Source organism: Spermophilus citellus, assembly GCF_964194105.1.
Source record: "Spermophilus citellus genome assembly, chromosome: 5".
NCBI classification, from domain to species: domain Eukaryota; kingdom Metazoa; phylum Chordata; class Mammalia; order Rodentia; family Sciuridae; genus Spermophilus; species Spermophilus citellus.
In genome coordinates, this window is record NC_138186.1 from 143,213,518 (window position 1) to 143,226,287 (window position 12,770).

At 37.6% G+C, this 12,770-nt stretch overlaps 1 protein-coding gene across 1 annotated transcript in view; it reads left to right on the forward strand.

The window, feature by feature from the left end:
• The window catches only part of SLC2A12 (solute carrier family 2 member 12), a 58,754-nt gene that overhangs the window by 35,641 nt on the left and 10,343 nt on the right, over window positions 1-12,770 (forward strand). The window contains exons 3-4 of the mRNA XM_081295330.1: window positions 7,837-7,959; window positions 11,620-11,752. Of these exons, the coding sequence (XP_081151456.1) occupies window positions 7,837-7,959; window positions 11,620-11,752 (256 nt within the window). The remainder of the gene's footprint in view (window positions 1-7,836; window positions 7,960-11,619; window positions 11,753-12,770) is intronic.

Genomic DNA, 12,770 nt, shown 5'->3' on the forward strand with positions numbered 1-12,770 from the left:
AAATTGATGGTGTTAGACAAAATATTCATTTCCAAGTTTTTCCATTTTGTTATCCAAGTATGAAACAGACTTCCCGGAAAAAATAAAAAATAAAAAGATTGAGGTTTTCCATAATAAGGTATCCATAAGGTAGGGATAATTATTCCTACTTTGATTTAGCAATTGAATGCATTTAAATATGACTCTTTAGAAAAAAAGATTTGAGGTAATTCCTTTATGGTTTTCCTAAGAGAAATATGTAAAAATCTAAATCTGGAATTTGCAAGGGAGATGTTTTTTGCTTACCTAATTAGTAGTAGATTTTATACAAATATTTCATTGGATTAGCATGGGCTTAAAAATCAGATTCAATTCCTCAGATATGAATGAGCAATCTGAAGTTAATAATAGTAATAAAACACCTTTGAAGAAAAATCATACCACAGCTGAAAAATAATCAAACTGTCAACAACTATAAAGGGCCTGAGATTTTGCCCCACTTGCAAGCTACGAAGTTAGCTGTTGTGCTTTCATGGATGTTGATAAAAGATACAAGACTCCTGGAGCTGGGGTTGTGGCTCAGTGGTAGAGTGCTCACCTGGCATGCATGAGGCATTGGGTTTGATCCTCAGAACTACATAAAAATAAAATAAAGATATTGTGTCCATGTAAAACTAAAAAACAGATTTTTTTAAAAAAAAGATATGACTCCTTAGTTATAGTCAAAGGGCGGCTTATTATTTATAGCAATAGCATTTTTTAAAATATCAGTATTTGTGCTAGACCCCCATCCCTACAGGTCACCGTGAAGAGGGCTAGATGATGCCTGCACATATAATGGGTTGTGTAAGAAAGGAACCCCACCCTTAGAGAACACAAATCCTTTATAAGACAGTAAGCCTGCTGACTTCTTGGAGGCAGATGTTATCTTTACTTTTCTGGACAGAAAACAAAGCTGTCCTTTCCTCCAGAGTGAGACACTATCAAGTAGTCTTAGAAAGAGAGTCTGGAACAAAAGTGGTCAGTGCCTTTGCTCCCAAGTCATGTGGAAATAGCAGAGACCCATTCAGCATTGTCTCCCGACCAAATATCCGAAAACCCAGACGTCCTCTTTTCTGTTTTAAACAAGAGACTAGAATTTTTAGATTCAGAGATTGCGGAGTTTAGCTTCTTGTTTGTTTTATTTTATGGAGTACAACTAGTCTTTCGGAAGATGGGTATCAGTAGGAAGTATAAGAGGAGTCATCTGCATAACATTTAAATTTAGATTTTATATTTAAATAAACTCTGGCTGTTCAAAAAATTGTTCATGTGATGTTTGCACAGTTCAAAATTATGACTATTACAGGGAGGTGAAATGGCAGGTTCTAACTTGGAAGTTTACTTAACTGCTTCAATCCAAGGCAGACTGAGTTTGAGACAAAGAGGCTTACATTTCAGAAGCACATCAAGTGTTTCAAAAGAGATTTTGATATTTTTAATATTTCCGCCTAGGCCGCAGGCCTCTAACACTCAGAATCATCACAGTCAAAGGCTTTTAATGTGCTTATCTTTCTTTTCTATCATTCTTATGGGATAATTATTTATATACCTTTAGAGAAAAAAGGCATTTTGCATAAATTGTTATTTTATTACCAAATATAGCCATTACACAATAGTATTCAGATATTAGATTTGGGTTAAGTGTTCTGACCTTTAAAATCTTTAAAATGCTTTTTTTTTTCTTTGAGATCTTAAGTTTCAGTTATTACCAATATTCACATAATCACTGTCCTTTTTTTTTTTCCCAACTACCTAGGTTAAAGGTCACTTTGATTGCAGTGGGGATTGTTTGGTTCTTTGGCATTTGTCATTAAAATAATGCAAAGTATGTTTAAAGAAGCATCCACCTAGATCTACATTAATTTTATATCCAAGCCACAGAGGAAAAAAAGAAATATATACATTTAACTAATAAAATCCTTTTTCCTGTTTGGAATTAGAGGATGCAATAGTAGTACCTCACAGAACCAAAGATTTTAACACTGCAATTTTGCAGCATGCACAGGGCTAAGCACAGAGAAATGGCACCATTGATTCTATCACCATGAGCAACAGCTCACATAAGACTTCAGTGCTTAACTTTTCTCTCTGACTTACTTCTATTATAGTCTTATGTCCTTAAAAATTATAATTATTGGACAGTACAGATGCTGAAGACATGGACTAAGGTTTTAACAGTAACAATAAACACAAGCATTCATTTGTTACTAGTTTCATTACTTCAGTAACTCAAAGGAAGTCAATTTCCAGAGCTTCGAGTTCAAATAAACATGTTTCTTAAAAGTTCTTCATCCCCATCACCCAAGTTGTAACAATTCTTCCATTTAAAAGAAGGCTCATTTATTACCCATCAGAAATCTTATTATGACACATATCACAAGTTATAAAAACCCAAGAATACTAATCAAAGTGACATCTGGAAATATTGGTGTAGGTGTTAAGAAATGACTCAAATGACTAGATAATGGGTCTTTCATAAGCTAAGATATTTCCAATGATTTGCTTTCAACAAAAAAATAAAGGATGACCTAATCAAGTTACCAGCTATTATATCATCACGAATAACTTTTGTTGTTAATTCAAAGATCTGAGTGGCATTGTTATAATAAGATCCCTTCAACTCTTCATCTACTTTATTTATTCTTGAGAATAATAAATTTCATCTATTTAAAAAGTAGAACCGAATCATCTTACTCTAGAAATAGATGACATTCACCCCCCCATACATAATAAAAAAAAACTCCCATTCATTTCATTGAGGTATTTGCAATAAATTTTCATTTTAATATTTAATAATTATTGCTAAAATTTGTAAGATAGTTCTATGATTTTGATTTGTTTTGTATTAAGTATTGTTTTAATAACTCAATTCAGAAAAAAATACTTAGAATCTTTTAGAATAAATAAAACTAAACCTAAAATTTTAATTTAAGGTCTTTTTTTTGAGGAGAAGCATGGTAGGGTGTTAAGTGAAAGATTTTGAGGCTTAAAAATTCATTACTAGGATAAAATATTAAGTTCAAGTGAAAAAGAAACTCTGTAAAATTTAAGCTAATTCTTTGTTCCTGTATTTTTTGGATGGATGATGGTAATGGGTATCAACACTTATCATATTTAAATTCTGCCAGAAACATATAAAAAAGTGATATAACTATTTTTCTTTAAATGCTAGAATGTAAATACAGAAGAATTTGCATCCTTTGTCACTATTTAAATTCATGGTAAAAAAAATGTTAGATATTAGCTTATATGTGGAAAAAAAAAAAACTTAGCTTCCAAATTGCTTTAAAGGCAACAAAAGCAAGAAAATTGAAAGCCCACTGACAAAGTTCTTTCCTATTCTCATCTGATACCTGATCACAAATGGGTTCCATTTTTAACATTGCCATTTTTTTATAAATTGAGGGTTACTTCACTTAGTCTAATTTCCCCTAAAATATTATTTGAAAATCTTTTCAGTTATTTTGATTTGAAATCATTAGGGCAAAAGATTGAGGAACACTTTATCACTTTTCTTAGCTTGTGACTTAAATAATCCCAGATAATATTTTTGAATAAAGTATTTCTTTTACTAAAGCCCACAAGTGGCACAACTCAGGGAGCACAAGAATACTGAGACTAGTTGGGCATGGTGGCACATGCCTGTAATCCCAGAGACTCAGGAGACTGAGGCAGGAGAATCTCAAGTTTAAAGCCAGCCTCAGAAAAGGCAAGGCACTAAGCAACTCAGTGAGACCCTTTCTCTAAATAAAATACAAAATAGGGCTGGGAATGTGGCTCAGTGAACTAGTGTCCCTGAGTTCAATCCCTGGAACGCCCCCCTCCACACACACACACACACACACACAAAAAAAAAAAAAAAAAAAAAAAAAAAAAAAAAAAAGAAAGAAAAGAAAGAAAGAATAGTGAGACTATAAAAAAGAAAAAAGAAAAAAGGAATTTGATACATGATTGCTGATGTTGGAGTTGGTGGCCTATCATGGAGTCTATTTTTAAAGACCATTTTTTTCCACTTAGGAAACTTATGACGCCAGAATTTAAACATCTGGTTGGAAGGGATGGCATGCTCCTACTCAAAATCACATTTTAAGTACCCCTTTTCAGAGAGAGAGCTGGGTGTGTTGCATGCTACTTGCAAATACAATAAAAACCATAGGATTTGGCTTCATTTCTACAAAGCACAGGACATAGTTTCCCTAGCAAATCAAATTGCTAAACACTGTGCAGCTTGAGTGTAGAACTGACTCCAAAGTTGCTAGGAGTTCTCTGGCAAGAGATTCAAGACCTCGACGAGTCTTTCAAACTCTGGGTGAGCATGCCAGGTGGTTCAGGAAGAACCCCAGCCAAGTGGAAATGTGCCTGGAGAACTGCAGGGTTTAAATCTGAAAGTGCAGGGGGTTAAATGACAATGTCTATAGGAAAAATTAGGGCAGTGACCAGAAATAAGGAGATGTATGAAAATACACAGGGTAACTTACATATGGTAGGGCTGTTATCTCTATGGAGTGCCCCTGTTAACCCAAGTCTGTGTCCCCAACTGAAAACAGAGAGACTTCAACATATTGTTTGCTTTGTGATCTTTTTATGACACTCTGTGTAGCCATAAATGTTCTGTTTATTTCATCTAGACCAGGCAAGTTCTTATGGGCGGTCCTCATGACTTAATATCATGTGAAATATGAGTTCTATATCTGTGAACAATTACCCCTCCCCAGTGGCCCATGCTAGTCCAAATTTTCCTCAATCACTGTAGCATACAGCAGACCTTAAGGACATGTAGACTCTGACATTTATGGGGAGTGCAAATTGCTGAGGTGGCCCCAGAATGATGAGGTTGAAGGAGAAATAACAGGGGTCCAGGAGAACTGTTTATGAGCCGCAGCTGCTGGGCTCACTGCGTAGGAGTTCACTAAATCTCTGCCACTGTCACGAGTACTCTGCAGATCCCCCTCCGAGCCAATAGGACAATGCATCCTCTGTTGGTTTATCATCGGCGTAGGGAATAAAGAGGATGCTCAGGGGAGCCACATCTCCTCCCTGTGGCAATGAAAAGGAGCCCTCCCTTTTAGCAATAATTGGATTTTACTTGGGGAGAAACTGGGTCACCTTCTTGGGAAAAGAAAATATAGTGACTTTTAAAAAGCTTCCACCCATTATTATAAAAATCGGCATATTAAATCCCAATGTGGTGGTCTATGTTCTTTACTTATGAAAAGAAGCAGAGTTTCTTCATTTCTTCAGTTTGGCCATTCACAACATCTTTTTGGAGAACCATGAAGACTATAATATTCTTGAACTGTCTTGCTCCCAAGACTGAAATGGAAAGACTTTCTTATCACAAATGCCACTTTCAGGTTTTTATTTCACTCTTCCATATCTGAAAACTTGGAATTTTATAGCTCTGAAATCATTATTAAAACAATATTCTCCATTTTGGGATGGCTGAAGCATTCCCTTGTCAATTGTTGCAACCTCCAGTTTGTTGATCGTAGTCAACCAAGGCATCCATTGTTGAATTCTTCCCATTCCATGGAAAAAGGAAGCAGAAGATTTTAGCAATGATACATTTATTTTGGGAAATGTCAGGTGCAGGGTTTGTCAGACAAGTTCCCACTAGACTGAAGGAAGTCTATTTTTCAACCTTTGATTCATTATTCAGACTTTTATATTGCCCAAGGACTTGGCTTAGCTGCTGAATTGAAGGTATGCCTAGGACAGACTTCCAGTATGATCTCAAGTTTTTCAGCGCACGGAGACCCTGGCAATTCAGACTGAGAACATACAAATTGTGCTCTGCACAAGCACCTGTCTTCATGTTGGTGGAATCCATCACTTTCTATAACAGCAAGATCAGTTCATTTTCATCTGAGGCCAATGTGGTTTTGATGAGCTCAGCAATTTATCTACCGAATGCCACCAGATAATTCAAAAGTCCATAGTGATGAAAGGTGAAGTCAGAAAGAAGTAGGTTAGACAGGTGTTCAGGGAGAGCTAGAATTTGGGTCAAGAAAATCTGAGCTAACTCCTCTACTAGAAGAAAATGAAAGGTTTCCCCCCTCTTCTCCCTCCTGTTACAGCATAAGGTCTTAAGGGACCCTCAGCTCCAACTAATCTGTGTCAAATGCCCATGTCAGAAAGGGACATGGGTAGGGTATATGTCTGTGGCATAGATTATTTGCTTTATTTGCCCAAGGCTAGGTCCCCTTTGGAAAGCTTGCTTTGAATTACACAATCTACCCAGAGTTAGAGCCTCAATTTTGCAAAGCTCCAGATAGGATTACCTAGGCACTAAGCTCGCTAAGAGAAAAGAGATTCTACCAAAGATACAAATTAGTAAAGGTCTTTGGGGGTGAAAAGGAGTGGGGGGGGAAGGTGAGGTGAAAGGGTGGGAGATAAGGATTTTTTTGAAAACTTCCCATCAATTAAAACAATAACTATGTTGTTTTTGTTATAGTCACCTTCCGTCTTCAAGGTGACCCTATATAGATTCACTTGGAGAAGATAATCAAGAAAAAAGAAATTTTTTGATTCAGTTTATTTTTTCTTACTGTAAAACAGCACATTTATGACGAGGAGAACGTGATCTTGATGTGAGCAGCTAATTGTTCAGTGAGACACACAGCTGACTGCTCGGTTCTGGTGCTGGAAGTGCTAGAGGTGCTGGTCAATGGGACCCCTCCCTGGCTTCTAGCTTCTTCTTCTGGGCTGGCATTATGCAGCTGGTCCTTGTACAAACACTGGCTTTCTGACACATGGCGCCTTAGCCAGCAGGGGGCCAAGGGTGGGCAGCTCCAAAGTCCTTCTTCCACAGAATCAAATGTGCTTGCATTCACAGTTATTTATTAATAAACAAATATTTACTGTGCCACTATGAAGACAGCACAGTGATTAAAACACATGAGTTCCAGAGACTGACTGTCAGGGTTCAATGCTACCTCTGTCACGTAGGAGCTCCGTGATCTTGGCAAGTCATTAACCCCTCAAAGCCTCAGTTTCTTCTTCTATGAAAGAGGAATAATAAATACTTACTAATTATTCAGGGTTAGTGAGGATCAAATGGCAATGTTATTGGATGTTTGTAAAGTCAGCTCCCCGTAAGAACTTGCTCAGACTTTACTAGGCACACTCAGTGGCTGGGATATGAGAGGAAGATGAGTTAATTTTCTCTCTTCTGTTCTTTCTAATCCCATTAAGCGGATCCCATAATGCTCTCTGTCACTCACAGAAAATTTTAAAAAAAATGCTCTGATCATTTTGGTGCCAAGAAGAGTCTTTCTTCCAGAAATTCAAATGTCTAGTCTGGTATAATAAACAAATCTGGAAGTTCTATTGAATTTAGGGCTTCCCTCCACCCAGCTCACCCAGGGCCAGGAGGTTCAAGTGGAAGAAGGGAGAGTGGCAGGTATCCCTTGCCCTTCTAGCTCCATTTCCTACCCACTCCTTAGTTATGACTCTAGACTTCTCCCAGGTCCAGGGGAAAGGAGGGCATAGGAAAGGACACATACGGTAGCAATTGCGCTGGTATCTAGCCTTGAGGCTCTTGAGCTGGGTGGCTGTTCAGTCAGCCCTTGGTTGCCCCAGGCACTGCCCCTTCCTTGGTGTTTTGAAAGCCTCTGTCCTAGACCAGTATTTCATGTTCCGGAGGCCCATTGTCTGGTGTCTCCCTTGGCTGAAGGTGAAGAGAAGGCATGTCCCTTTTCTGGGCTGTCCTGTCCTGCTGTCACAGGTATTGGCCCTGGCACAGAGAGATCAATGAGCCAGCCCTCCATCACAATGGGTTTTCCCTAATTTTGCCGTCACTTTTTCTTTCTCCAGTGCCCTGGCTGGTGCTCAGCGAGATCTTCCCTGGTGGGATCAGAGGACGAGCCATGGCTTTAACCTCTAGCATGAACTGGGGCATCAATCTCCTCATCTCTCTGACGTTTTTGACTGTAACTGGTAAGAACTCTTTGTTTTCCTCTGATGATTTGTATTCTCTTAAGACAAACATTAGGGATGACTATCCTTGTAAAAAAATCATTGTAGAAAATTTCAAACACACTCAGAGGTAAAGAATGACAATGAACCTTTTGTACCTATTACCTATCTTAAAGTTGTTCTCGGTCTTAATTCATTTATGACCCCCGCCTGATCTTCCTCCTACCAAATTTAGTTGTATCTCACACATAATGTCATTTTTGCCTGTAAAATTTCAGCAGGGACCTCTAAAAAAAAGATATTTAAAAAAATAGGACCACAGTATAATGGAAAATTTTAATAATCATCCTTAAGTATCAAATATCCTGTCTGTGTTCACATTTTTAGTAATTGTCTTATAATTACTTTTTATACTTTGGCTGAATCACATTCAAATATATAATCTACAATGAAACGTATGAAACACAACTTTGTCAGTTTCATCTCCATTCCCCTCACCTTTCACCCCACCTTATATTTTTATGAAGAAATTGGATCATTTGTTTCATAGAATTTTAGGGAGTCTGGAATTTGTAGATTGTTCTTATATCCCATGTCCCTCTATTCATTGTGTTTCCTGTACATTAATATCTAGATCTAGATGAGGACTTGAGGAAGTCTAGGTATTCTGGTTGGTTTGCAAACTCCCTGGTAGGTGACAGGATTTGTCCTACCTTCAGGAGGAATGTCAGGAATGGTCTCCTACTTTGCCATGTTAAACTGCTGTGAGCCACTATTTTCTAAACCCACTATCTTTATTCTACCATTCCTTCTATGTTTTTATATGGCATACTTCTCTAGAGAGAAATTTCTTCTTAGTGAGTTAGCTAACCTGAAGTGTGGATTATAGAAGACAGGCAAGATAAGTGCATGGAACTTTATTTTTAGTTCCCCAAATAATGAGGTGGTGCCCCAGCATCCTCTAAAATTGACCAGTGAGGCAGGTATCATCCCTGGTCTCCAACAAGTCCAGGCAGGACTAGGGCAGAAAGAGATCAATGGGTTTTTCTCATTTCACATATATTTAGGGGTCATTCTGGCTACAATAAATAAAAAAAATCCAAATTAGAAAATTTTATTAAACAAATTACCCAGTTTCTTCAATTTGTATGTGTAGTCTGCATTCATATTTATGTGTATGTTTGTATAGTTTATTTTCAAAAGTGGATATTTACTTAAAGTGCACGCACATGTTTATATATGAACATACGTATACATAAATATATGCATACACACATATATATGTGTATATACTTATTATATTACTTTTGGAATTAGCTTTTGAAATTGCTAGGTAAGCATGATTTTGGTTTTCATATAAAACTGTCTAATCCTTATGTCCTACATTTTTAGAAATAGCCTAAGATTGAAGGAAACTACACTGCTGGTTATTAGCATTGGCCATACCTCTCCTGCTCAGATAACCCACATAAATATGTGCCCTTCACCTTCACACACACACACACACACACACACACACGTGTGCACACACACTTCATTTGCTGTTTGGTGTGAAGAAAGAAATATTTTAAAAAAGAGAGAGAATTGGAATGTCAAGGCATAAAAAAATGGCACAAACCCTTGGGAAGGCTAGCTAATATACTGGATGAGCTAATGAAGATTTGAAGTTCTCCAAATGGGCTTTTTAGAACAAATGTTAGGAAAAATGATCCAAATTTTTAAAAGCCTGGAATGATCTAAAACTTTTAGATGATATTTAATGGGGATGCTTGAAGATTTCTACTTATTTTTGAAAGTCAATTTTCCAAGTATGGGTTAGAAAGACCTTAAAGATGTGAGGCTCTAGCTGGCAACAAGCCCTCAGATACCAACATTTTGATGAAATTTCATCTGAATCAATAAAAGCAGACTGTTCCAGATAGGAAAACATATTGTACAGTGGGCATGACCCAACTGCAGTATTGTGTTCAGCTCTGAGTAAAGCATTCTGAAAAGGTTACTTAAAAATTGCAGTGTGTCCACCCAAGGAGGGTGACCTGGATAACCAGGGCAGGTCACCTATGTTCTGAGAAGAATGGAGGGGAGTTCAGGATGTTCAACTTGGACAAGAGGGTCTCAGGAAAGGGACAGAGTGCATTCAAATATTTGCATGGTTGTCATTAAAACTGGGTTGTGCACACATATTTATACATATGCAAAGTGCAAACACATACATACACATATACATATATACATAAATATATATACACATATACGTTCATGAATATACATTTAGTATATCACCTTTGGAATTTACTTTTGAGGGTCTTACTAATTAAGCATGATTTTAGTTTTAATGTAAAATGGTCAAATCATTCTGTCTTATAAAGCAGAATGATTAAAGGGTAGATTCAGGTGACAAAGAACTTTTGAGCAGAGAAAGCTGGCTCACTGTGCAGGGTGAAGCTTGGGAAAAGGTGAGCTCCTTGCTACTGAAAGTGCTCTAACAGAACTGGGGTCAAATTCAATGAGACAGCCTTTTGCGGTTTTCAATTCCATATTCAAGTTTTTCAATTCAGAGAAAGAGGGAGGACCAATTCTATAAGCAGTTTATTAAGCAATAAGTCAGGCCAAGCCCTGTACCAGCAATGGCCAAAGGGACTGCTCTTCCTGCTCATCCCACCTCAGCAAAAACTCACTCACATGTGGTTACTATGCTTAGATCTTTCCACACTGCACTTACCAAAACAGCCTCAGTATACAACCTCTTCATTTTCCTGCCTGACCAACTGTGATTTGTGGCTGCAGCTGTTAAGAGCTATTTGCAAATCTTATCTACAGTTGGCCTGAGCCTATGTATGCGCAGAAAGAGTCAACTACTTTCTCACTACTCCTTGTGACATGGAACTTCATGCTGCTGAGCCAGGAGCCAGCACAATGCAAGTGGCTAGCACAGTGCAAATGGGGAGGGGTGGCACACCTCATCACTTAATGTTCCTTGATATTGGCCAGTGACTACAAAGGGATTGTACCACTGGCTAGAAGTGGTCAAGGGAAAAACTAGACTGGCAAAGTGAAACCCATCAAAATCTTGAGGATCTTGCTTCTTGATGCATCTTAGCTCACTGGTGTCTTTCTTGGACCCAATATCACATGTTTTTCCCTCTGGACCTAGAAAGAAGTATTACAAAGTACACAACTGACTATTAAAAAGTGATCAAATATTGCATGAAGTAAGTTACTCATATCACAGTAAAATAGAATGCACTCAATCTAAGAAAAGTCCATCTGTATAAATGTGTCACTACAAATGTCCACCAAATAGAAACCAAACTGCTACAGTGTCAATTCCCAAGAGGGAAAACTATGGAGGGTGAGAAGAGAAATTTTATCTTCTGCATTATATTTTTCTGTATGGCTTTAGGCTCTGTTTTCACTATGATCATGCCCAGCAAGAAGATAGCAATTGAATTTAAATTGGGTTAGTCACAAGATTGTTATTTACCAGAGAAAGCTGACGTCATTAGTAAGAACAGGTTTCCAGAGCTGACTACATTTTAAATTCATGAATCCTATTTCGCTGGATACTACTAGCATTTGTGAAAATAGATATGGCTTTATATATGCTTTAAAAAGCATTTATAAAATGGGATCCAAGCAACACAAAACACATTTCTAATCAATTTCTTTTGTTCCTTATAGATCTTATTGGCCTGCCATGGGTGTGCTTTATATATACAATCATGAGTTTAGCATCTCTGGTTTTTGTTATTGTTTTTATACCTGAAACAAAGGGATGCTCTTTGGAACAAATATCAATGGAACTAGCAAAATCGTAAGTATTTGTATGCATTGATCTTTAAACAATAAATAAATAGCCTTTAGTCAAACATGCAACTTTTGCCAGGCATAGTGGCTCATGCTTGTAAAATCCCATCTTGGGATGCTGAGACAGGAGGATTGTAAGTTTGGGGCCAGCCACAATAATTTAGTGAGGCCCTAAGCAACTTAGGGAGACATTGTCTCAAAATAAAAAATAAAAAGGACTGGGGATGTGACTCAGTGGTAAAGCAACCCTGGGCTCAATCCCCAGTACCAAAACAGACAACAACAACAACAAATCCCCAAATCCCCAAATCCACAACTTTTATATACAGCTAAATAGTAATATCTGAAGTTCTTTCCAGATATTCCTTTGGTGTAAGACTGTCTCAGTGCATAATCTTGTTTCCCTGCCCTGTCATCAATGTGGGTGATTCAGTCAAGGAAGTGGAAAAAGCATTGCTTTCCAGCAAGTGAAGCTCTTTTTTGGGGGGAGGGTAACCAGGGATTGAATCCAGGGGTGCTTAACCACTGAGCCACATCCCCAGTCTTTTTTATTTTGAGACAGTGTCTTCCTAAGTTGCTTGGGGCTTTGCTTTTAAAGCTCTGTTCAGTAAGGAGCAGAGAACCTCAACCATCTGTCTAGCTTCTGGCAAAAAAAAAAAAAAAAAAAGGCATTCTTTGAGACCTGGGGTAGATGTTGGGATAACATGTCCACCCTGGGCCAGGATCATGGCTTCATCCCTTCATCTGTTATCAGACTTAACAGATCTTTGATCCCTAAGCACTTATTAAGGCTGTAATTATCAGCCTTAATAAAAGTTTTGGGCCTAAACATCCATAATTGTTCAAAATATGGTACATTCTAGGCAGTTTTGAGACAGAACAAGAGTTTCTTACATGAATAAGCATTTAAAAAATGGGATAAATGAATTTAAATAATTTAATTCAGTAGTGGGCCATGGAAAACTTTCTTTTAGTAACACAACTCAAAGCTCTTAACTGCCAAAATGGCTGGCCTGGGGGAAGAG